The following is a 25617-nucleotide window of genomic DNA, read 5'->3' on the forward strand; positions in this document are numbered from 1 at the left end:
CTCAGTCAGTTCCTGAGCTTGCATCTGTTTAGCATATTCCCTGCCCCCTCCATGGGCCATTGGGTTCTTCCACTCCTCCCACCAGCCACCCGGCCAATGCTGCACGCAAGCCACACCCCTAATCTCCTCCTTTCCCTTCTCCTCTTCCTTACTGTCCCCTTCTTCTCCCAGACAGACCCTGCCCTTTCCTTTCTGTCGCCTGCTCTGTGGATTCTGTTGGAGAGGACTGGGACACTGACAATGGGAAGACTTCACCACGGCCTGCAATGCTGACCCTCCCTCCACTCCCTCCTGCTGGGAATTCATGTGAGTACAATCCGGCCACGCACTTTTCTTCTTTTTTCTCTTTTTCCTTTTGTGTGGTATCGTATTTCTGCTTTCTCCTCTTGTTATGTGCCATTATCTGGATTCCTCAGTAATAGAAGGACTGAGATAAGAGCAGATGAATAATTGATCGATGCATCCGAACCAGCATCTGTGCACTGGTACAGTAAATCACTGACAGGGGCTGTTCTTATTAACCATGGTGTTATTCCGCTGCTGTGATTTTATTCTAGTTCTTTATGATACACCAGTCATGGACAACGAAAAGTAAAGGCGTTATTCCGGCCTCCTTTGAGAGCAACTGTTGCACTGATATACTCGACTGCCCCGATTCCTTATTGCTTCCTCATCCAACCCACACACACACTTCTCCATTTTAGCTCCCTGGCTGCCTCTCTGTGGCAGGTGGGCATCTCTGCTGCAGTCTGAGGGCTGGGCTCTATAATCAAGCATACGTGCTCTTTTGTTTGGAGGATTAGTGATCTTTCACTGGTTTTTCCCCCAGATCTTGAATTTGCATGGAGCATACTGCTGAGAAGCTGTGTGAGCCACATGTGAATCAGCATGCTGTTTGCTTGTGTCACCCTGCGTATTGCATTGTACTGCAGCAACAGAAACAGCCAATGCATCGCTTTGTTTTTTTCCCCTTCTCTCCCACACCTCTGGCCTGGACTGTGTGAGCAGATTGCTCAGTGGTTTGCGTTATTGATTGCTCTTTTGTTCTGGAAGACGGCTCATCTTTGTGATAAAATACCCCTAAAAGTCGCACGCACGAGTGTGGCTGATGGAAATGTTTGGCCGGTTTTGCTCCGTTGGCTGCCGGCACAGGGTCACGGGAAGGTTGCAGATGGTCTTAGCTGAACCCAAGGGCAGATACTTAGGAGCGGTTACATGTGTGTGTTAAGGAACCAGGTCAGTTTGTATGCATGTGTTTGCAGTCTCAGATCATGTCTCTGGTCTTTACTTTGTGAGATCCAGCAGGGCATGCAAGAAAAACTTGTACAAAAAATGTTGCTGTTGATCATACAATACCTGTACATAGTGAATAGTTTCAACAAATCTTTGCATTGCTCAACTAATAACCAAGTTTAGTGTCAGCTACTGAGCTCAGATTGTAACTTGGAAGTGTCCAGATACAGTTCTTTGAATACTCTATCTGGCAGTAATGACGATGTAGCACAAACCCTGCTCATTGTCAATATTAATTTCTTTTGCACCCATGCAGAAGAGAGGATAGCCTTATTGATAACCTAAAGACATTGGTAGATAGATAGGTTGATCAAGAGGATTTGATCCCGATCCTTCATTGAAACATTTGATCTCCAGTTTTATATCACCCTCATGTAAATGTGGCCAATAATTGTAGCCGTTAGTGGACTGGAATCAAATAGTACAAAATGTATATGATTGAACTCAATGTCAGTTGAAATAATTTATCTGGCTCATCCTTTGAATCAACAATGTATTGTCTCGTTAAAAAGGTAAATACGTTTGAATCTTTATATCTTCCTTATCCTTTTACTGCTTGTCGCCAAGCTTTGTAGAAAAACAAATCACCATGCACAACAATGAAGTCTGAATTTAATGTTCTGATGTTTACCATATTGTCGTGTAATAACTCAAATATTGGCCTTTGATAAACTTCAGAATAATGATAAAAACAATGCAAACATCTGATGTTATATATTTGGATGGTGCATGGCTCATTTTCAGATCATCAACTGCATATACATTTTGACTGGCATTGATCGCACTCTGCACTTTATACTTTGCGTACTGTAGTTTACACTCGCGATCGATTAAAGCTAATCATCAGTCATTTGCTGGATTTTCCTGAACCACATGTTAAGACTTGGCCTTTTTCATTAAAGACCACACATCCTACAGTTGAGGTGCATTTTCCTTTAACTCTATGTGGTTTTCATAACTTTATGCAGTAGGATGCAGTCACAGCACAGACACGACACAGTGAATTTAATTAATATTAGATGAGACTTTATGAGGCTGCAGGGCAATATCACTCAGTCTAAACTTAACATCAATAATCTCAGGAAAAAAGCATCACGATCATAGCACGGAGTGGTAGAGGAAGCCCTGAGCGCGGCAGTGGCTCAGGAGGGAAAGCAGTCTTCTAATAATCGGAAGGTGTCTGGTTCGATCCCCGGCTCCTCCAGAAGTGTCCTTGAGCAAGATGCTGAACCCCTCACTGGTCCTGAGTGTGTGAATGGGCCAGTACTGAAACTTACATGTACACAGTAAAGCGGTAAAGCACTGTATAGGTGAAGTCTGTTACGTGTTTGGAAGCATATGAAGATGAGCTCAACACAGGTGATGTCACGCGAACAGGAATGACAAAATGACGGCCATTTGTAAAAGTTAATGTTCACCTTGTTCAACACGTAACAGCATTAGATAGAATAAGACAGAGGCTTCACTCAGTCAAAGTAAACACTATGCAGAACAAATCCCTGTTGTTCAAATCTCACGTATCTATTTTAAAAATCCTGATCAAGCGCTGATACATTTCATCAAACTAAATCACATGCAGTTCGTCACACATTCTGAGCATTCAGCCGTCACGTGGTGAAGTTATTTACAATTTACAAGTTGCCGCAACCGCTAATTTCTCATAAATCACACGGACCATTGGCGATCACATTGTCAAGCAAAACATTGCCAGTGAATTTTTCACTGGTCTACATGTACAGGACATCAGATGACCCTATGACAGACACCACAGGCGCTCTTGCTGCAGTCGGACAAGGGTCGCAGGCCTGTGGCCGTGCACCGATCGTTTAAAAAAAAGAAAAGAAAATCTGCAGTGCATGTTGTTCCTGCAGAAACACTGGCTGCACACCGCATTGTCTTCTGCCAGCTTCTGTGATAGTGACTCGGGGGGGGAGAGAAGACAGTCTCCCGACTCACTCTTTGTGTCAGCGTTGATTAAAAATGCTGCTGACTATTGAACTTGACATGGTGTGGTCACTTTCTCTTATCTGTCCCTTGTTAGTTGTCAGATATTATCAATCTAATGTCTGCAGAAGAGAAGAAGATAGAAGACGACCGCAGTGCTGTGAAGTGCAACTAATTTCACTTCAGAATTTGAGTCAATGCCTGCACTTTTTATTGTGACTAATGCACAGACCTGGTCAGCGGATTTGTTACTCATGCACATGTATTCCTATACGACTCTGGAAGTTAGGCGAGAATAACATATGAATACAAACACTGAGCCCAGTTTTACATAATATTAATTCAGGAAAACAATGTTATATGAAACAAATGGCTGTCTCATGCTGAGTCGGTTGTTTCCAAAAGCTTTACACATTATGTCCACAAACCCTTTTTTACCATGTGAAACGCAAAGTCCAGTGGCTCCTCTGACCGAGGCCGATGCATGGAGACAGATTCCTTCATGGGATCCAGTGAAGTGTAAAGAGGAGCTTGTTAGTTTGAGGAGCATGGGTTCTTCTGTGTCGTGTGAGCAATAACTGATGAGTCATCACAGGGCCAGGCACCTTTGCGGGCCCCCCGGTGGCCCCTTGACTCTCCCCCAAAGCCACAGAAATGCATGTCTGCGTTTCTAGTTCTTTTCGGGTCGTCGTGACTTGTTGTTCTGAGCAACACAAGGGCCTTCTGGTTTGTTATCGCTGGCACAAATTGGAAAATGCAATCGGTCATGCCTGACCTGTGTCTGAATTAGATTCCATCAGATATAGCTGCAAATTGACATAATGATCACAAGTCTCCCATTTGTCCAATCATTTACTTTCCAGTAAAGAAACCCCAAAACAAACTGAAAAACAATCTTCACGAAGCTTTTCAATAAAATAAAAATAAATCTCCCCCAGGAAACTGTTTGCAGCACTGCAGATGATCTGTGACATCCACAGTAATCTGGAAAGTTATGCAATTTGTGGAATGGACCCTCTGGTTTGAAGCTTTAGATCTCACAACTGTCTTTCTCAATTTTTACTCTCTCTTCTCCTCAAGCTTCTATCTTGGTTTGACATGGATATTACTTCATTTCACTCTACAAGCTTCCTTAAAACTTAACAAAACACCAGTTATGGCGAGTTTATTCAAAATGAGATCTGCGCAGGCCGAGTGTACACAGCAGCATTTCCTACATGGGTAGAACACAGTCTGCATTTTAAAACAGTCTTGACAGATCATCGTCAAGGGCCAACACTTCCTACTTCAGGCCAGAGCTTTCCCCATGTTTAGTCCAGCGCACACAGATTACTGCTGAGATAAAACTGCTGTAAAACTCTGGAGTCTAATGTCTGTGGTGTTGACACACAATGCAGATCTCACTGGGAAGTAACTGAATCACAAAGTACTCCGTACTAGACGATACTGAAACTTTAAATACTAAACGAAGTCAAGGGTTTTTTGCCTCTTACTCACAAAGGGGAGGAGGAAGGGAAGAGATACTCCCATACTTTTTATGGACCTCAAGTGCAAACATCCTGGAATCCTGAATAGTCATAGCCGGAGAATGATATTATTTATCTCAAAATTACAGCCGGCTTAAAGGACCAGTTTACAACGCACCGTTTGTAATTCATCAGCCTTCAGTGAAAGCATATCACGGTGATATGATATTAATAGACATGTGAATGACAGTGAACACAGTAACTTGCTTTGAACATCACTTGCTTTGAATCACTTGTATGTGATTCTATGTGCATTTGTTGTGTCAGGATATGTAGAGATAGCAGACAAAATCCTTATTAATATTATTATAATGATTCCATTGATCAGGAATTATCCTCTTGCACTGACGCAGTACTATGGCGGTAGGTCTGGCTATGCAAGACTACCACCCCAGCACAACAGAATGAATATGATTTATTATAGGGTTAGGGGATGGAACAATTTGTATAAAGAAAACTCAAAAGCTTAATTACTTTTATGAACCAGTTTAGTAAAAAAATGCACAGGCATGGATTTGAACAGCTTTCTTTGGGAACTTCAGTATTTTACATCTAAAGATTGCAGAACAAATCGTGGGCTGTACTCTGCCGATTCGTTTCCTTGAACTGACCCATATCTAAATTCATATAAAATTGTTTTCTTGACCCAAACTGATCTGCTTAAAAAATTAGACATGTAACATTTGATATACTCTGTGGAAATCAGAAATGTTTAGGGATCACACGAGGGGAACTTCCCCAAGTGTTCATATTCTGCAGCGTCTCTCCACACAATCTTATGTAATAGATCTCATAAATAATAATCTTTATAAAAAAACTACCGTGGGTGAGAGAAGTAGATCATCTTACAATTTTTGGGTGATTCTCAGTGGAGCATTTTCTCACCCACGAGATAAAATCACTCAAAGGAAATACATTTAATTTATTTCACTCTAAATAAAATATGAAATAGGCCGATCCTAACTTGCAGACATGAGTCATTACTCTTATATTACGGAGGACAAAAATGCCTTAAAGTGATCATTTGCAGAAAGCGTTGCAGCTCTCGAGTGCAAGTCCACAACTTTTAATTGCGAAAACAAGCCGCGCTTTCAGGGAGAGGTGGAAAACGGGGCATGGCCACCTGCCCTTGTGCAGCAGGCGACTGGGAGCAACGTCTTCTCCGAACGTGAGCTCGGGTTTCCGAAATCCAATCATACTGTTCATATTAGAAGTCCGTGTGTTTGGGGTAGAGGTTCTAAGCGCACGCCTCATCTCGAGCATGGAGAAACACCTCCCTGCAACCCGGTCTGTGACCTGAACAGGCATCGGCCGTCGGCGCTTCCCTGTCGGCAACAGCCTTGGTCCGTGCGCCAGGGCCGGGTTGATGAGCGTTTACGTGAGGCGGCGGCTTTGAATGAGATCGGAGTGGATTGGGCGTGATGGAGTCTGTCATCGTGGACGCACTAATCCAGATGGCAGACGGGGCCTGACCCTACGGGAGGACATTAAGCCACTTGACTGTACGACACAGTGAGAGTGGCAAGTGATGCTTCGCAGTCGAACCGACGAATTTACAAAAACATCTCACATTCTGCGCCTCATGTTCCTGTGTGACAGATGCACTTCACAGAGAGAAAACTGTGTCGCCCACTGACGTGTGCACAATCGACCTCATCTGTATGAAGTGCTGATCATGCAGTTCCCTCGACAAAGCTTTGAAGAGGATGTCTGGTCACATGCTGCCTCGTTCATTACAGCATACTGCAGATTTAGGTCTCCAGTCTGTTCTCTGCTGTCACTGCTTTTGTACATGGGATATTTCTGTCAGAGCTATTTTCAGTGTTTAAGATCACGGACTGTTTCTGTCGTTTGTTCTTTTTTTTATTTTCGTCAGCCTTACAAAGGTTGCGCTCCGCGTATCTCTCGGAAGAACCGAGACAAAGGCTCATTCAAACCATCTGCAGCGAATTCATCGACGTTTTGTTTGTCTTTTCTGTCGATTTTTCTACTTCTTGCTCAATCAAATCGTCCTTTTTTCCTGAACACACGCAGCCATAGCAGAGGGCTGCCGTCAAAGAGAGACTCCCTTTAGAGAAAAGATCCTCTTTCTGTGGCGAGGCGAGTGGGAGGAAGTGAGCTGAGGCGGGCTGCTGAGGGAACGGAGCGGCGGGGAGGAAGGGAAGCAAAGGTGGTGGCGGTGGGGAGGAGGGGAGGAAGGGAGGGAGGGGGCTGTCGCTGCCATAAAGGCAGTGGCCAGCCAGCCCGAGAGGGGAGGAGCCTGAGAGCTCCGGCTCCTCCAGCTCACTCCTGATGTCACCGCTCAGCTGCTGCAATTCGGTGTGTCTGTGTGAAAGGAAGACGGCCCAGGGGTAGGGGGGGGGAGGTCGGGGAAAGGGCTGGCTGTGTGTACAGTGAAAGGGCTGCAAGAGCGCCTTAGTCACTATAATCACTTGGCAAGGGGCAACAATGGAACCCGCCTCGCATGAGAAGGTCCCCCATCCGCAAGACGTTTGTGTCCGAGACCCGGCCTGCCGATGCTCTGAGTGCATGAATGTGGCTGAGGGAGCGAGAGAGAGGCGAGCAAGAGGAGGGGTCCGTAGGAAGAAGGCACGTGGGGTGGTGGGCTGCTGTGAGCCGAGCTGGAATGCCATTGTTAGAGCTCGCTGCTCCCAGGCTGCTCTGTGTTGCAGGGAGGGACAGCTGCCGATGAGGCCTGCTCGCTCATGTGAGACAGGCAGCCCAGCTCACCGTGAATCCCCTCGCCCGCCCCCCTCTCCCCACTCACCACTCACCACACACACACACACACACACACACAGACAGACAGACAGACAGACAGACAGACAGGTGGTGCCTTGAAGGCAGCCAGCTGGGAGTCAAGAGAAGGAACAAGGAGGAATTTGGGGAGTGGCGTTTCGAAGCTTCCTGCTTTCCTCTCCTTACTCTCAAAGAAAAAGGGGCCGAGCTGTGTTTGTCAGGGCACCGTCGGTGTTACGCGACGTTTCAGGGCCTGATGGCTGCCCTGGCCCCCTCCCAGGTCAGACTGAGAGAGCAGTCTTAGACACGGCAAACCCTGCTGGGTGATCGCTGGCTCAAAGATGAGGCGAGGCTGAGGGAGTTGTACAGTCACGGGGCTGTGACGCATCAAGAGTTGATGGGCGAGTTTACACGGCTCTCAACAAAAAGGTTTGTGTTGAGGATTAGTTAGACGACTGCGCTCGACCGGGATATTAACAACGCGGAGCTATGAAACATTGAGAATTAATAGTGAGTCTTCTTGGTTGTGTATAAGGTCTGTGTCCATGAGGTTGTACGAATTTTACAATAAACGGGGTGTTCTGTTTATATCCATATCCTTGACCGGAACGTTTTGTCTTCTTGACTTCTTGCAGCTTCATAAATCTTAGAAGTATAGAAAGGACATATACTTAGAAACTGAACAATGATATTATGGATTATAGTTTTATGTTTGACCCACAGGTTTCCATGTCAGCCGACGTAACTTCCACAGATTTTACAGAGGGATGGATCCCACTTTGCTTTGAGGGACTGACGTTTATTTTTGATTGCATTTGCTTTTTGTTTGACACAATGCTTTAATTGTCCTTGCATTCATTTTTATAGTAAATCAACGTGTCAGTGCTCATGATGCCACTCAATGACAGACTTTGTCAGACATCGCTCCTTGAATTTTCATATATAAGTGCTTCTTCTCTGAATTGCATCAGTCTTCAATGAGATCTAGATGGAGTGGATGGAGAGCTGTCAGTCACGAGGCACAACGCACAAGGCTCAAGGTTGGAAGAGGTGTGTGCACTACGGACGAGGATAGTGACGACAAGAGCAGCATCTAAAATGAACTGAAATACAGTACATTCAACATTACTGCTGACGAAGTGTGTTTTATAAGACAGAAGATCTGTGAGAGGAAACCTGGACAAACCCATAGTTTCTGATTTCGTCAAGGTGAAATTAAGAAGCACATCTACTGTATCAATGTCACATTGCAAGAAGGGCACAACAGACCGATGACTGAGATGTTGCATGAAATACAGACCGATGCCGTTCTGCGAGCATTAACACGTTGACGCGGCGTGTTTGCGTTTTTGGTGTTCATGTAATCCTTTGTGTGCTTATTTACAATATGACAGATGTACAACGCAGCACATGGCATGCCGAGATAATCTGTGCTTGACCCAGTGATACAATTTCATGTAACAGCAGCTCTGCAATCTGAACAGCAGGAGCCAGCAGACACCCGCTACCTAGAACAAGAACCGAACAAGATGCAGTCAAGAACTTTGTGTCAATATATATATGCATATTGGACTTCTGACACGGCCGTAAACACAGACGTGTTGGCTCCTGGGCTGAGGGCTCTGCCCTGTGGTGTTGATTACATGTGTTCGTTCTTCTTCCACTGCATTAGCTTGATTAGGATCTTCACTAGAAAAAGTCAAACAACCTCTGGCTATTCAGGTGCCCATGTAGGGGGGGGGAAATGTGGCTTATCCCACAGACCCAGTTTCATAAGTGAGGGAAAATTAGGAAATAGTGGACTTGGATGAGGTTTTAGAACGTTAACAGCATTATGACTCACATGCTCAGGGTAAGCAAATACGCCCTCCTCGCCCTGTTTGAATGCTTCCTCGAGGCCTTCTTGACCTTTCTCCTGTTTCCCTCCATGCTGTGTGTGCAGGGTAAGTGGTCCCTGTGCCGCCTCTGAATGTCCGTCGCCATGGCCAAGCGTGAGACCGGCAGCGCCAGCCCCGTGGTCAGGCAGATCGACAAGCAGTTCCTGGTCTGCAGCATCTGTTTGGACCATTATCACAACCCCAAGGTCCTGCCCTGTCTGCACACCTTCTGCGAGAAGTAAGCATCCTTATCACTCCACCAACGTCTATTTGCACTTTTCATACAGTACCGCTGCAAATATGTTCAGTTCAGAAGCTGAGCACACAAGAAAAGACAGAAATAGTTTAGCGCTTTAGCGTTTTTTTCCTGTGTTCCCTCCGCTTGCAAGTATACGTTCCTTAACTGGGATGCATTAACAGGATGTCTAAAGAAGTTACCAGCTATTATCTCATCATTTGTGGCTCCTGCATGATGTAAGGCACCGACCACTCTGCTCTTGGCAGACGGCATTCTTAGTGGCACAGCGTTGTTGGCAGCGAGTGCTAATTTCCACAGCTTTGCTTTGCAGCTATTTAAAGGATTTGAAGCTCTGATGTGTCCTGTTAAAGCTGTCAGGACCAGCATGACCATGTTGACCCTGGCATAGGTGCTAAATTGCAGATCCAGCCTCTTAATTTATTTCCTTTACGTCTCGTCCCTGTGCAGATGTCTACAGAACTACATCCCTCCCCAGTCGTTGACGCTGTCCTGCCCGGTATGCAGACAGACCTCGATCTTACCAGAGAAGGGCGTGGCAGCCCTGCAGAACAACTTCTTCATCACGAACCTAATGGAGGTGTTGCAGCGAGACCCCGAGTGCAGCCGACCTGAGGCCTGCAGTGTTCTCGAGTCAGCCAGTGCAGCGACAGCCTGTCAGCCGCTCTCCTGCCCCAACCACGAGGGCAAGGTAAGATTAAACAAAAGGAGACAGAGGGTGACTGAGATCAACCGCCACGTTCAGAAAAACCATGTACTTTTACACCATCTCATATTAAATGCTTTGATTTGTGAATACGTTTAGTTCTGTAAACGACTTAATATGATGTTGAGTTGTCGCTTGCTCCACTGCACCATCTGCAGGTGATGGAGTTTTACTGCGAGTCATGCGAAACGGCCATGTGTCTGGAGTGTACGGAGGGAGAACACAGGGAACATGTGACAGTTCCCCTGAGGGACGTACTGGAGCAGCACAAGTCCGCACTTAAAAATCAGCTGGACACTGTGCGCAACAGGTACAGTTTCCAATGGTTTGATCCACAATCAACTATGGTTATAATCAAATTTTAAAGCTTTATATTATATTTGTTGGCAGATTACCTCAGTTGACAGCTGCCATTGAGCTTGTGAATGAAATATCCAAGCAGCTCTCGGAGCGGAAAAATGGCGCCGTGACTGAAATCAGTAACACTTTCGACGAGCTGGAGAAGGCCTTGCACCAACGCAAGACCGCTCTCATCACTGAGGTGGAAAGCATCTGCAGCACTAAGCAGAAGGTCGGAGGTCTTTCTATTTTTTTTCCACTTCATTTTAGAGAATGAAAATTTGCTGCAGTGTTCCACCTTTTAGTCCGAGCACCGTCGACGGTCTGCTTCTGTCTCTTTGGACATTCTTAGGTGCTCCAAGTGCAGCTGACGTCTCTGCTTCAGGGCAAAGAAAACATCCAAAGCAGCTGCAACTTCACAGAGCAGGCCCTGAGCCACGGCAGCGCCACCGAGGTGCTGTTGGTCCAGAAGCAAATGGGCGAGCGGGTCAGCGCCCTGGCGCGACACACCTTCCCGGAAAATCCGCACGAAAATGGACACCTGGGATGCCAGGTCGAGACGGACGGACTGAGGCGCTCCATCCAGAACCTGGGAGTGCTCATCACAACAGGGGCGGTGGGCCACACCAGCGTGGCCACCGGTGAAGGCCTGCGACACGCGCTGGTCGGCCAGCACACCACCGTCACAGTCACGACTAAAGATAAGGATGGGGAGCTGGTGAAGACTGGCAATGCCGCTCTGAGGGCAGAGATCATCTCTGCGGACGGAGCGTGCACTGAAGCTGAGGTGGCGGACAACAAAAATGGCACCTATGAGGTTGGATATACCATCCGCTCAGAGGGAGAGTACAGCTTCTCTCTGCTGCTGTATGAGCAGCCCGTGAGGGGGAGTCCGTATCGTCTGCGCGCCGTCAAACCGTCCGATGTCCTGCAGTCTCCAGATGACGTGAAGAGGAGAGTGAAGTCTCCGAGTGGAGGAGGAGGCCACGTTCGACAGAAGGCTGTGCGCAGGCCCTCCAGCATGTACAGCACCACAAAGAAAAAGGAAAACCCAATAGAGGATGAGCTGATCTACAGAGTGGGTGGGTGGATATCTGGATGCTTCTGCTGTTAATTATGGCAACTGCTGAGGGAGCTGCATAATGTTTTTTCCGCTCAAACTAGACAAAAGGACCTGACAATGCGGATAATTCAGTTTTAGACTGCCTCTGTGGCACAGAATAGTTCCCTCTGTTTCTTCTGTCTGTTCAAACTGTTGAAATGAAAATGAAAATATAGTAGATATTTCAAGTGAAGTATGACAGGATCTTGTTGATATGACAGGAACAAGAGGGAGAGACAAAGGAGAATTCACCAACTTACAAGGCATCTCCACCTCCAGTAACGGTCGGATTGTGGTGGCAGACAGCAACAACCAGTGCATACAGGTCAGTGTCTTATTAGTCTCTGGACTCCTCGATGAAAAGGTCATGACCTGTTTCATTTATAAGTCATGGAATTCTCTCTTTGTCTAGGTCTTCTCCAATGACGGCCTGTTTAAAATGAGGTTCGGCGTCAGAGGCCGCTCTCCGGGGCAGCTGCAGCGCCCCACGGGGGTCACGGTGGACATGAACGGTGACATCATCGTGGCTGACTACGACAACAGGTGGATCAGCATCTTCTCCTCGGACGGCAAGTTCAAGGTGAATGGCCGCGGCCAGGGCACAGACGCGTTTTCTTCGCTGTAGAAATTTTATGGCATTCGAGCGAATGACCAAACTGTCCCTCCGACTTTCACAGAACAAAATTGGCGCTGGGAGACTGATGGGCCCAAAAGGCGTGGCCGTGGACAAGAACGGACACATCATCACCGTTGATAATAAGGCCTGCTGCGTCTTCATCTTCCAGTCAAACGGGAAGCTGGTGACGAAGTTCGGAGCCAGGGGAACATCAGACAGACACTTTGCAGGTATCGTGCTGTACCTACAGTCGGATCGTACAGGAAAAGACTGATTTGCACACACCAAAGCATGCGGTTGTGTCAGATACACAGATTTTCTTTATAAATTCATACTTTACAGAGATGTTAATTTGTAAAAAATAAAAAAATGTATTCATTTATTTAGTGCATGTTTCCTTCCCTCTATTAAAGGGTGTTACTAATGTAAGCAGCTGCGTGTTCAATTAATGGCCTTTATTGTTGCATCGATAATCTTAAACTGTAAACAAACACCTAATCATCTTAATAGAACAAAGAGATGCAAAATTCATAAAGCTCAATAATGCATGAATATACGTGATGGATGTTCTCCTGCCTTTGCCTCTCCCTCAGATTTTCAGTGAACATGAATAATGGGATGTGCTTGTATCACTGGAATCCGGCAATGGACCTGCCTCAGTTGTTGCACAGGCAACAGCATATCTGTTGAAACTCGTTCGTTCAATTTTCATTTCTCACTTGGACCCTTTCTTTTCTCTTAGAAAAAAGTGGTGCAAACATTGCACTGGAACAAAAGCTTAGTAAATCTGGCCCTGTGTTCAGTAAGTAATTAATTCACTGTGAGTGTGAACTGAGAAATTTAAATCTTTTGTCCTTTTTACATGTTGACGCTCTGTCGTGTCTCACGTACTGTCCCGTGTCTACTCTTCCAGTCTCTTTGTGACCGATGTGTGTTTGGTTTTCAGTGTCCCAAAATAGTGAGGGACTTCCTGTCATATGTTGTCAAGCAGTGGATGACGCATCTTTGCTTTTGCCTTTGTCCGCTTCCTCTGCTGTTTCCAGGTCCTCACTTCGTGGCTGTGAATAACAAGAATGAAATTGTGGTAACGGATTTCCACAACCATTCAGTCAAGGTATGGTTTGTTGCAAATATCTGTTTTAAATTCTTTATTGTGTTAAACCTATTACACGTGTTGTGAATAAATGGATTACAGGAAAGACATTTATACTTGAACCAGTTTAAGCCATGGAAAACATCTCCTGTGGTTTCTTTGTTTAAAAAACAAAAACAAAAACCACTGGGGGGTTTTAAATAGTAGAAATGGTCATGGCTGCCATTTTTCTTCCTGTTCTTTTTATTCCACAATTATGTTGCAAGTATTTCCAGGGTACATATAGTACAGTAAAAATAAACACCAACTCAACACACAGCTTTTTCAGATACAATTGTAAACAGCTGTTGTGCCTGAATGGCTATGTTATTTTAAATAGCGCCTTGCTATTATCCTTAACGTATTCTTATTATGTATGACATTTTACTGTTTTAATCTCTCCTGCAGGTGTACAATGCCGATGGAGAGTTCCTGTATAAATTTGGCTCCCACGGAGAGGGCAACGGACAGTTCAACGCTCCGACGGGCGTGGCTGTGGACGCCAATGGAAATATTATCGTTGCAGATTGGGGCAACAGTCGGATCCAGGTTAGCGTGAGAAAAACGACATGTCATTGAATGAGCAGGGCAAACTTGCCAGTGTGCCAGTCACTTACCCGACCCGTGTCCCTCTGTTGCTGTGTTACCAACCAGGTGTTCGACAGCTCAGGGTCCTTCCTGTCCTACATCAACACAACAGCGGACCCCCTGTACGGCCCCCAGGGCCTGGCCCTCACGTCCGATGGTCACGTGGCAGTGGCAGACTCTGGGAACCACTGCTTCAAAGTCTACCGCTACCTGCAGTAGAGGCCGGAGACGGCCATCTTCACCACCGCAAGCACTGACAACGACACAGCCAATGTATTCCACAGGGTGCAATGACCTTTCCACCGCAGCCTTCCGACGTGCACATCAGACGACCCCCCCCGGATATAATTAAGTGTCTGAACCCCGGGGTTTCCTATTTATGATGTGTATTCAAGGTCGATATTAAAATTGGGCGATGTAGCGTCATTGGGACAAATAATGGACACGGAGCTGTGGACTGGTTTTAGAGAACGTGCAAAAGCATTTGTTTGCGTGTTGTTGCTCCACACTTTCTGAGACCGGACAGGGTAGGAGATAGATTGACGTATTTAATGAGCCATAACTTGTCCACGTGCATGACGTTTTATTTTATCTCAATGCCTAGGCAACAGCACAGTGTACCCATCAGTTGCTTTCCTCATGAACTAGTTAATGCTTACAGTGAAATGAATAGCGCTTCGCATCTTTAGCAATGAAATGTAAACAATTCTCATCTAGGGACATCTCACAAGACATAATCACACCACCATCTGTGCATTGATTTGCTGTATGTACTGTATATACATAAATGTATATTGTGTATATTAGATCACTCGGTGTGTGCTATGATTTTGAAACACAGCCTTTTGGCTTCTCAGAAAGCAGCAGTCAAGGACTCCAGGATTTTAAACGTCTGTATGGCAGCTTATATAAAAAAAATCGTGCTTTTTAAACATACCCAGCACATGCTAAAAATAAGAAATGTGTCATATTTATTGCTAATGTAAGCAGCACAACAGTCGTTTTTCTTAATATCTGTTATTTTAAAGGGAAAAAAAGGAAAAAAAAGCTAATTTATTTTATTTTATACGCTAGTTCAGCATTTACAAATTATTTTTCTAAACTGATGTGCTTTTTTTGTTTTTCTTTATCCACACTTCATCCCTCTGCCTTTAGGGGAAACTCCGCCGTAAGCAGAATTCAGAATCCCCCACACATCTGGAAAATTTAGATCAGTGTTTGTGCACACATGAGCAGCTCTTTTCCAAAGCTACAGACCCATTTTCAGTCGGGATGTCATCAAAAAAGGAACGTTTTCTAAGTTTCTGTGTTGAGGATGAATGGCTAAAGATGTGAAAACGGGTCCATGATTATATGCCTTTAACAACTAAAGAGCTTTATTGATTGAAGTTTGACCAGATCCAAACCGGAATCAAAAATAAATAACTTGTATCTCAGGATATCCATCCAAATTAGATCAGATTTGTGCAGATAATCAGGCTACACAATCATAAATGTATTGGGTGGAATGTGAATTCTGATTTACCACTTTTTTTCCACATGAATGGATAACTCATAAGTTGACATTTGCCAGCAAACTCATCCAGGGTTCGCTTTAGACGACACTTATACGCCTACTGTATGTTGTTCTCTGTTAGATCAGAGTTTCTGCCTGCACCACATCAAGCCAAGACTCCCGTAGAAAGAGAAAAAAACTGCACCACTCAGAGGTGTTGCTGCTCTTGCTCCCCCAGTGTTCATTCTATGAAATGCCCTAAGAAAGCCTGGTGCCAGAGCAGAAGAGAGGCCATCCGGTGCAGGAAAAGGGAGACTTCCTGGTCTGATGGAAACACCAACAGCACCACAGGATATGACCAGGGAAGTCAACAAGGAAGCTGCTCTTTTAAATGCACCTGACCTGTTGTTTAACTTGTTGCCAAACAGGAGCCGGGACTTCTTCGTCGAGTCAATGGCCCCCCGGAGTTTACGAGATGTGTCTGAAGCCTTTTAAACTACGCTCTATGTGTCACTCCAATACAAACAATTTTGTTTTCTCTATGAATATGCACTGGTAATAAAAGCACATGGTTTACTGATGTTGTATTTGTGTGCGACCGCTCATTATGCTTGACCTGCACCGAGAGGATCTGTTTTTCATATTAAATTAGGGCATTAAGCCTAATCGCTGAACAGCGGTAATGAGGAGGTGATGAGTTAAATAGACATAATGGGTCCACACCAGTGAGTACAAGATAAGATTCAATAATTCTGAAATGAGTAATAAGGGCAATCTAAAAACAGTTTGTGGTTGTTCAGTGCTGCAATAACCTTTTGTTTTGCATTTGGACTAAAAAGGAACTGACGCTCACAAATATCAATAGTTATCCAGAGATCTATATATGGCCATGGTTGCATGTGAAGAAACTGTTTGGTGTATTTACACACACACACACACACACACACAAACACACACACACAATTTTTTCTTGAAAAATTATTTATTTGCAGACCACGTTGTGCTTCTGGTCTATGTTACAAATACTTACAGCACATACAGTATGCATTTTTTTTTAACAATAACCATTCCCAAAACATCCAGATGGTATATTCATAGGTAATACATATGTATATACATACACACATGTGCATGAAAAAAGCTGAGAAAGCACTCAAAATCATTAGAGTGGGGGGAAAAGAACCACAGTATAGTGATACAGTGTTAAACCTAAATGAGCAAGCAAATTGTGCACGGAAAAAAAAATAATACTTGGGCGTAAACATTTCATGAAGGTATGATATCATAGGTTGCATAGAATTGTTTTCAATTTCAAAATAAAATTGCAAACGCTACATTTATAAAGTCGTGACTAGGAACGTGTGTCTCTTATACGATATACAGTAGTGTGAGGTAATCAGATTTTATGGCAATCCGGTGCCTGGATCTGAAAAATGAAAAACCGACCCAAACAAAAAACCAGTACACTGATACAAGGAAAGCTCGTTTGATGTTTCATCTAATGTACACAATGTTGTAAAGCTAACATGGCACGTTGACTGTATTTCTGAATTGCATACTCAAATCAAAACAACACACATGGTCGTACAGCCTGACAGAGATAGGTTCAAATAAGAGGAGATGAAATGATGGTATATGTACTGTATACTGTACATATTTGATCCAGCACTTAATAACAGTGTAATGAAAAATAAATAAATACAAACCAATGAGACAGGGAGAGACGATGATGGAGGGCAAAGCATTTCATTCCCTTTCAGTGAAATCTGAACCTATTAGATGATATTTTAGAGTAGAAAAAAAAAATAATGTCACCAGCATATAGAAAACGTAGCCCTGTTGTAAGAGGGATTTACAGCCCCACCTATCTCTGCTTGACTACTGTAGTTAACACCAGCGTTCCCTCTGTGAGAGACAATAATTCCTGATCTGGAACCACGACTACGTCTCACTGTACATTGCAGACCAGCTGTCTTGAAAGTCACATCAGTAGTACAGACTGTTAACAGTTTATAAACTCTCCTATTCTTTCAGAGTCATGTGTCAATTGGGCAGTCTCAATATCATACAGTGTTACCGCTGTTAAATATTCGGGGGGGAATCAGCTACTGATAAATACTGTTTTTCATGGGATGCATTGCAAAATAAAAACAGGTGGAAACATGGAGAGTGCGGCACGTTTTTCCACAATTCCTTTCGAATCGGCATTGTTATTTTTCTTTTGACCATTTCAAACAATCTTAAAATACAAAAAAGAAACGCATGCAAAAACATGAGCACGTGAAAACCATGTTCAGTCATATGAAATGAATATATTTCCCCCCCCCCCATTTGAGCCGGATGTCGTGCTGTTCGCGCAGGAAAAACATAACACATCATGAAACCTCGAAATCCTGTGAGTTCTTAGGCACGCACCGAATTTAAGGACCGATCATCCTCTACAAGAACAAACCGGTTCCGCCAGTGTAAGCAACCTGTGGACAGTGTCTCAATGCAGCAAATCAAACGCACACATCCTGTTGGTCAGAACTACTGGATATATGCAGTCTCTTTTCCTGTTCAGTAAAACACCCAAATGCCATTCAAGTTAACGGGCATCTTTCGTAGCACCTTTGGAAACATAAAAAAACATATTTTTGGATCAAGTGGCATCAAAAGCAAATCAATAAGTGAGTGACGACAACTCGACAAGTGCCTTGAAACAGCTCCCGACACAGTCCGTCTCCTAGTAAGTGTCCAGACCGGCGCGACGCCGTGAAAAGTGAACCTGCGTTTCAAGTAGATTTCTGAATGGAATCAAAGCTCTTTGTAATTTGTGCTGCGTCGCGCACAATCATCAATTTTTTGTCTACATGTGAGGCACTTGCAAAGCAAACATTTGAACTAAAACCCCTAACCGCCAGTCTGTCGGTTAAACCTCCGAGCTGTCACTGTTACCGAGGCCTTGCGTCATCATGGGCTCGGCGCTGCTGGAGTTCTTGGGCACAGGTACGTCCTTCTTCTCCCGCTTGGACCGGGCCAGCATCACCACCACGATGACGATGAGAGCCGTGAGGAGCAGCCCGACGAGGACGCCAACGATCAACACCAGTCTCTCGTCACTGTTGTCTCTCTGGTTGACCTCGCGGGGGGAGACCCCTTTGGTGAAGACTCCCCTCTCCGGGCTTGTCCTCCGCTGGCTGCTGCGGTCCAGCGCGATGTGCAGGATGTTGGTGCCGCGGTTGTTGCTCACGCCGATCTCCTCTATAATGTCCGGCACATCGTCGGCCGATCTTCTGGCTCGCTGTTGACCTTGCCGAAGGGGATTTGGGTGCTGGTTCAACACATGGTACTCCAGACTTCTCTTCCCTATGCCACGGTTAGCGTTGTCCCGAGAACGGACAGTGTAGATGGTGTGAATGTACCACTCTCTTCCTGCAGACACCTGGAAGGGGCAACAGTTATTGTTTTAAACTAAATTATTATGACACAACTTTTCCTTTCCCTTCATGCTCAAACTCAAACACACTACATGTCCAGTTTAGTTACTGTACAGTTGAGCTGAAAATCTGAATTGTTTTCCGGCCACTGGAAAAGGTTCAGCAGACCTGTAGACATACGGATGCTCACTTCTTCTCCGCGACAAGCCAAGAAACACAGAGTCACACAGACCAGAAGAAGCAGTCTGGAGTCAGAGGAAAGTCTGAGTCATAGATATGATTCTGTCATCGGGGGACGCATGAGGGCCAGCTCACATGCTGACAGGATCGTTCCCTTGCATTAATGTTGCTATGAGGATGCAGAAAGTGTCAGGTCATGAAGAAAAAGTAATGTATCAGTGAGAACTTCCCTGAATGTTGACTTGAAACATGAATTCAAGCACATTGTAACCCGTGGAATGCGTCACGGATTAGTGAAATATGAGGGTGCGGACTGTTCTTGGCCGTTTACTGAATGTGTTTACTGTACGAGACCCTTATACTGACCTGGAAGAGAGCTGAGGAATCCACTCTGAAACCGTCGGACCCAGGTTGTCTCACTAGAGCTAAAGCCGCGGGGTCATCGACCGCCAGGAAGGCGTTGAAAGCTACGTTGCCAAATGACCGTGCCTGAGTCTCGGGTTGGGCCTTGTCCTGGAGGAAGAGGGCAACACATGGGAGTATGTTTTACCTTTGACTGGACACAAAGCATGTGCTGCGCGACGAGAGATATATATACTTTTGTTACTTACAATGATCTTGAATCTGTAGAGTAGCGATGGAGCATCAGCCAGACAGCCAAACTCAAAGTTGCTGGGGTTGTATTTAGGGACATATCCATCAGCCCCAGTGCAAAGGAACACTTTCTCTATGTTACAAATGAAGGAGTCACCCAAGTTCTGCACTGGATCCACCATCACTCGGCCATAAACCGTATCTCCTGAGGGAAGGGGAAACAGTTTTCATCAATGAAAAACACACGTGAAATATAGTATTGGCAGAAACTTGATGGTTTAACTGAATGTTTGTACTAAATTTTTTTTAACTCTGTTTGCTCAGACTACGATGCAGAGAAGAACATTCAGACCTCAGCTAAAACTTCTCTCCCGTTCTTGGCAACAAGAGCGTCCTGCATTCACTTGGACAGAACCTTCAAGGACTTTTCAAAGATTTTCTAGATCTTGTTGTGAGAAAAAAAAATTCAGGCTATTGTATTTTACACTTCATGTGAAAGTAAAAATGATGCAAAAATGATGTACTGTACATACGTTTATCTCTGTGTATATATAATATTTTATTTTTGCAGCCTCCCTCAAAAGCGAATGTAAAAGGAAAAAAGATAAAAACATATAATATACAATTTTATTAATCTTCATAATATAATTAACTTTTTTTTTCTTAATCCATAAATGTTCAATGGCAGTTGGCAGTTGGCGTTATATGACGGTCTCACCCTGCGAGAAGGCAGTGTCGCTCTCCTGTCCGAAGCCCATGGAGCCGTCTGAGAGCCAGAGCGAGCGTTTGGAGAGTAAGATCATCTGCGTGTTCAGACTGAACTCTGCAGCCACGGGGTCGCTAACCTAGAAACACAAGGAAGGGGACAGACAAACACACACCAATCCCATTTAGAGACAAAACCAGGCTGACTAGGTGAACGCTCTTGTTTGATCCTAGTCAATACACCATAGCAATTTGTGTACAATACCTACAGTATGCCCGGTTACAGCATTTGAGCCCATGCCATGCTCATATTTGTCTGGATAATAAGACCGGATTGATTATGAGGCTGTAACCAGCGAGATTACATGTTGCAAATTTGACAGTTTTATCAATATAGTCTGCTTTGCCATTATTATTATCGGTGGTCTTTGCTTGGGTGGTCAGATGTTAATATCAGCATAAGAAGATGGACACGCAGCACTGTAGCGCTGCTACGCTGATTCGCAGGGAAACGTTAAATAGGACTAAGGCAAAGCCGACAGCGGTGCTCAGGGAATCCGACTTGACTTTCACTATACTACGGCATTATGCGATGGCGGATGTTGTTGACGTGCGTCTGCCGTGGTGAAACGACAAATTTCCAAAGATGCGCGGCTCCATCCAGCATTTTGTGTGTATTACCACCGTGTGACATCCGATGTAAATGATTCATATGTAACAGTAACTTACATGATGACGTGCGTCTCTTCTGGGTCATATTCATACTCTTGTACTTATATTTCAGTTTGAATCGTTTAAGTTGGTGCGTGTCACGTCACGTTAAACATCGCTGCCTCAATGAATTGTGGGGCGTCTATTTCTCCTTTCCTTTTCGCATAGGAAACGCCAGTGTACCCTATTCTAAAGGAGATAGGAAAGGAAGCACTGGAACACCTTTCCTTAGCATTTAGAGAATCCAAACAGCTCTTTTTAATGGCTGCTGATGAAATACTTGCGGGTCACGACAAGATTTAGGAAACTTCCTGGGCCAATTTGACAATTCGACCTTACCCTCTTGGTCCGCATTTAAATAAGCAGTCGTGATGCCCGAGTTAAATGAGTGTGTGCAGCTTCACCAGAGCAGTGATTAGCACACCTGATTTCAGTGTGTGTGTGTGTGTGTGTGTGTGTGTGTTGGGCGACCCAGGTTGGCAGAGGTGCTTGCCACAATGTGACATGTTGTTCATTTTATAATTTCCATCGGTGTCGCTCAAATAATGTGTTTTGTTTGACAGTGGTGGCCCACGTGTTTTTGAATATCACATTCCTTTTCCATTTGTGTTAAAATGTAATTGTTAATATGGACAATACACGTTTGACTTTTCCTCCATTTCTTCCTCAATCCTAAGTAAGAAATTGGAAGAAAAAAAAAGACGGTGGAGGTTGAGTTACCTGCTGAAAGCGGATATCCAGGTCGAAGGTGAGAGGCTCTCTGGGATTGCAGACAGGAGGAATGGTGTACTCCAGGCTGGGAGGGGATGTACAGGGGACCAGCTTCACTGTGTATGTGCCAGAGTAGTCTCGCACCTGAGAGGGGACATTATGTTGAGTGTGAATGAGGTGTCAAAAAAACAACAAAGATTTAACTGTTCAGGAAAAACTAAATAATTCCTCACAGCAAAATCAGAGATGAATGTCCACTGCTGGATGGGCTGGTTGTAGGTTGGCTCGTTCCTCACAAGACTGAGGTTAAAGGTCAGTCCAGGGTGGTCCGCACACATGACCATGGAGGTGAGGCGTGAAGCTGGAAAAATACCTCAATTCAATTATATGTACAAGTGTAATCTACACGCAATTTCAATTCTAACAATAAAGCGAAGAATCTCTGTGGCCCTATATGTCGAGAACCGTTCATCTTATCTGCTCGACACTTGGCGCATGTGTGTTGTGCGCCAAGGAGGTTATGTCAGATTACACTGGTACTTCAAAAACAAAAAAGACAACTGATAAATGGATGATGAATATGTTTGGAAAGAGAACTGAAATCAAAAGCTGATTGAACCCTCTCCTGCATTATGAAAAATTGAGTATCGGGAACATGTTTTATTTCAATTATTACTGCTACAAATCAATATCTTCAGATAAAATCTAGACTGTTAGTCTCTACACCGAATATAGTACCTGGATGTGAAAGCACAAAAAGGCCTCTGAATCGAGCCTCTGTGCGGAAGTTGACTACCAGTCGTCCTTGGCCATTAATACGCATGCTGGTTGGGTACAGTGCACCTGCAAAGACAGTCACAGACGGCTTTAATTCGGCTGCCTAATAAATTCACACGAATGTATTGAGTGAACGTGACATTTTTTTAAAAGTAATTCTCGGTTTTATGTTGCCGTTCAGGTCTTGCCTTTTAAGTCTGCCTCTGGTGGGCTGCCGATTCCATCCCTCCATAAGATGGCAGTGTCGTACACAAATGTGAGCCTCATCTCAGACTGTAGGTCAAAGTGCTGCCAGCCCCCAGCTCCCACCGGGGAGTGGAAGACATAGGACACATGGAGCGGGACTCGCAAGGTCACATAGGACTGGACCAGATTCAGCACCTGCAGTAAAAACACAACACACACACACAAAAAAACATGTGTTAGAGATATTCTGTTCATACTTCACAGAATAACTAAGAATAAAACATTGAGAGACTCTGAATACAGTGCATATACAATATTCCTGGAAATAGATAACTCTTTTCTGTAACTACAGGAAATGTAAGCAAGTTCTGTTCTGAATAGAGAGTAATGAATAGCTTCATTAAAGTCAAATTGATTGGACTTGGCAGTGCATGTATGAGGGAACTTAAAGCACACTTAACTGGGGAAACAAGCCTATAATGTTAACTTCAAGTAGGCCTCATTAAGTTCACTTGACGGTCTGTAGCTGTAAAAAATTTAATGTATTCCCCAAAGAGTTCGCGGAGTCCTAACTATTACGGATGAAGAACTTCACCTTTTCTTTTTATCTTTTTACCTAAATCAATTTAACTGTCTCAACTGCAAATCAAATGTGTCCACGTCATAATATGGACACAGACACACACACACGCACACACACACACACACACACACACACAGACACACACTCACACAACGTACATTTACATTTGTTAGGGATACCGAATTGCTGCAAACTTTCCCTCTCTAAAAGGAGCTTTCCAAAAATGGTGGCAGGATTGTGTGTGGTGAAAGTCCTCACAGGGAGTGCTCTCTGGTATCCGAGTGCTGCCTGCCTGCACTGGTTCTGTGTTCATGTGGCGACGTGCCTTCCCCCTCTGGGCGCTCTGAGAGCTCAGGCAAATGATTCGCAGAGTGGCCTTCTGACACAACCTGCTGGTTCTCAATAGATTCCCGTGGCCCTGTTCAAGTTGGGCACGAAGCCCTGCACTGTGACACGACCACTGGCCTTGGCCTGCGGTGAAACTGCCTGCCCACTGGGGAATCAGTCCGGTCACAGGGCATCGACAAACAAAGGGCAAAGCTGCGCTCCTCTTTCATTGTTCCTGTCTTACAGACGCCTGAAACAACCTGTGGCTCAGTTCATGCATCCACATTCTGTGTCTTTTGCTCTGTTCAACAGTAACCATAGCAATGAAATCTCCACACTGAGCTGTACAAGAGGTGAATTTGCATCACTCTCCCCTGCTGGAATAACAACAGGCACCAGAACAGTCTTTATTGCTAAATATGTGTTCTTTGCGATTTTGAGACTAGGTACACTAAAGGGCAATACCACGTATCTCTCTCATAACTTGCCCATACATGCTTTTGTAAAATATCACATTCATATCCTACATCAATAAAGAAAGAAGCAGTCAGAGTGCTCTCGTATTATACATTTTTTTCCCCTCGACGACAAAGAAATGTTTTAATTACTGGCAGCAGCCTGCCTACTTGTCAAAATGCATTCATTACTGTCTCATTCAAGCTTGTATCATGTGTCCGCAGGCAGCAAACTTCTCCTTGTTCAGGAAGCCTGTTGTCACCTGGGTGATGCCTTTGTTGTTTGTTACCTTCAGAGCCAACATATATATTCACCAGTGCGGTCGAGCTGTAGCTCATGAGCCTCGGTAGGGAGGTTTTCACCACGATGTGCCGCATGCACTCTTCCAGCACTTCTTCATCGACACTCCACCTTAATTAACTGCTAATAAACTAACAGTGGGTTTCCAAGGTGAATGCAAATGTACTGTAGAAGGCTGCAAGGCGTGTGTGCCCGGAGGACAGAGAGGACTTTCAGAGTTCCAGCGTTCAGCTTCACACGTAACAGCTGCTGCTGCAAAGAGACCATTGTGCACGTAGCAAAATAGACGAATAGGTTTTTTTTTATTTTTTATGTGGCTGCCGGTTGTTGACTTGCCACTTTGACAAGACAAATAACTGGTCGTTCCAGCAACTGAAGGGAGCAGGGTGTCGGGTTAGTTATTACCTCTGAGGTTAACATGGGTCTTGGCAGACAATAATGGATGATTTCTCTACAGGTTGGTGTTTCTTAAAGACCTTTAAAGGAAAACCAAGTAGGTAAGCAGGGCTTTGATACGGCTGTAAATGAGTGATCAGGTTTTAAAAACCAAGTAGGATTTTGGAATAAAAATGAGCAAGACTTGAGCTACTAAGTCCACATTCCTGTCCTGTTGTCAAGCGGTTCGACAGCTTTACTGTCCTGACTCCGTGCACCTCATGTCTAAAGATGACAAAGGGGGTCAGAGGTGAGCGGAAAGCGCAAAGGTGGGGTTGCCTACCTGTCCATCAGTCCCAATGGCGCCTCCGCAGTCACTGAGCAGCTCGGACATGTCGTAGTATCCGGTGAATTCCCACAAACAAGCCTCCAAGTTGAGGTTTCTGTAGAATCGCAGTGTGCTCGATCCCCTGAGGGAAGTGCTGAACTGGTAAGGAGCGGTCTCACCGATTACTTCTGGATTTTTGGTGGCTTCCGTGAGGAAGCCATGGCGAGTCTTGACCTCAGCGAAGTCCAGCAAGTTGGAGCAGCGGTGGTGGCCGACACGGGTACCGTCGGGGCTCAGTGTGAGCTCAAAGTTAGATAGGGGCCGCGTGGAGACTATAGGCAACATTCCTGAG

At 44.8% G+C, this 25617-nt stretch overlaps 2 protein-coding genes across 4 annotated transcripts in view; one reads left to right on the forward strand and one right to left on the reverse strand.

Moving 5' to 3' along the window:
- The first annotated feature begins 150 nt into the window (after positions 1–150).
- Positions 151–16193, forward strand: LOC118299461 (tripartite motif-containing protein 3). Of its 3 annotated transcripts, none has more exons than XM_035623234.2 (13): positions 151–306; positions 9445–9617; positions 10086–10326; positions 10500–10651; positions 10732–10912; positions 11033–11762; positions 12004–12107; positions 12195–12362; positions 12460–12628; positions 13141–13200; positions 13442–13512; positions 13939–14079; positions 14185–16193. In XM_035623234.2, the coding sequence occupies exons 2-13, from the start codon at positions 9472–9474 to the stop codon at positions 14335–14337; spliced, it is 2316 nt and encodes a 771-aa protein (XP_035479127.1). In that variant the 5' UTR covers positions 151–306; positions 9445–9471; the 3' UTR covers positions 14338–16193. The 3 variants fall into 3 exon arrangements, with proteins under 3 accessions (XP_035479127.1, XP_035479129.1, XP_035479128.1); XM_035623235.2 differs by lacking the exon at positions 151–306 and adding an exon at positions 7683–7931; XM_035623236.2 differs by lacking the exon at positions 13141–13200.
- Positions 16194–16576: 383 nt separating this feature from the next.
- The window catches only part of frem2b (FRAS1 related extracellular matrix 2b), a 51186-nt gene continuing 42145 nt past the window's right edge, over positions 16577–25617 (reverse strand). Inside the window, exons 16-24 of the mRNA XM_035623085.2 lie at positions 25281–25612; positions 22899–23091; positions 22672–22776; positions 22167–22294; positions 21943–22077; positions 20525–20651; positions 19824–20011; positions 19579–19725; positions 16577–19037 (exon numbers count right to left, since the gene is read on the reverse strand). Of these exons, the coding sequence (XP_035478978.2) occupies positions 18525–19037; positions 19579–19725; positions 19824–20011; positions 20525–20651; positions 21943–22077; positions 22167–22294; positions 22672–22776; positions 22899–23091; positions 25281–25612 (1868 nt within the window). The 3' untranslated portion in view covers positions 16577–18524. The remainder of the gene's footprint in view (positions 19038–19578; positions 19726–19823; positions 20012–20524; positions 20652–21942; positions 22078–22166; positions 22295–22671; positions 22777–22898; positions 23092–25280; positions 25613–25617) is intronic.

Source organism: Scophthalmus maximus, chromosome 11, assembly GCF_022379125.1.
Source record: "Scophthalmus maximus strain ysfricsl-2021 chromosome 11, ASM2237912v1, whole genome shotgun sequence".
Lineage (NCBI taxonomy): Eukaryota > Metazoa > Chordata > Actinopteri > Pleuronectiformes > Scophthalmidae > Scophthalmus > Scophthalmus maximus.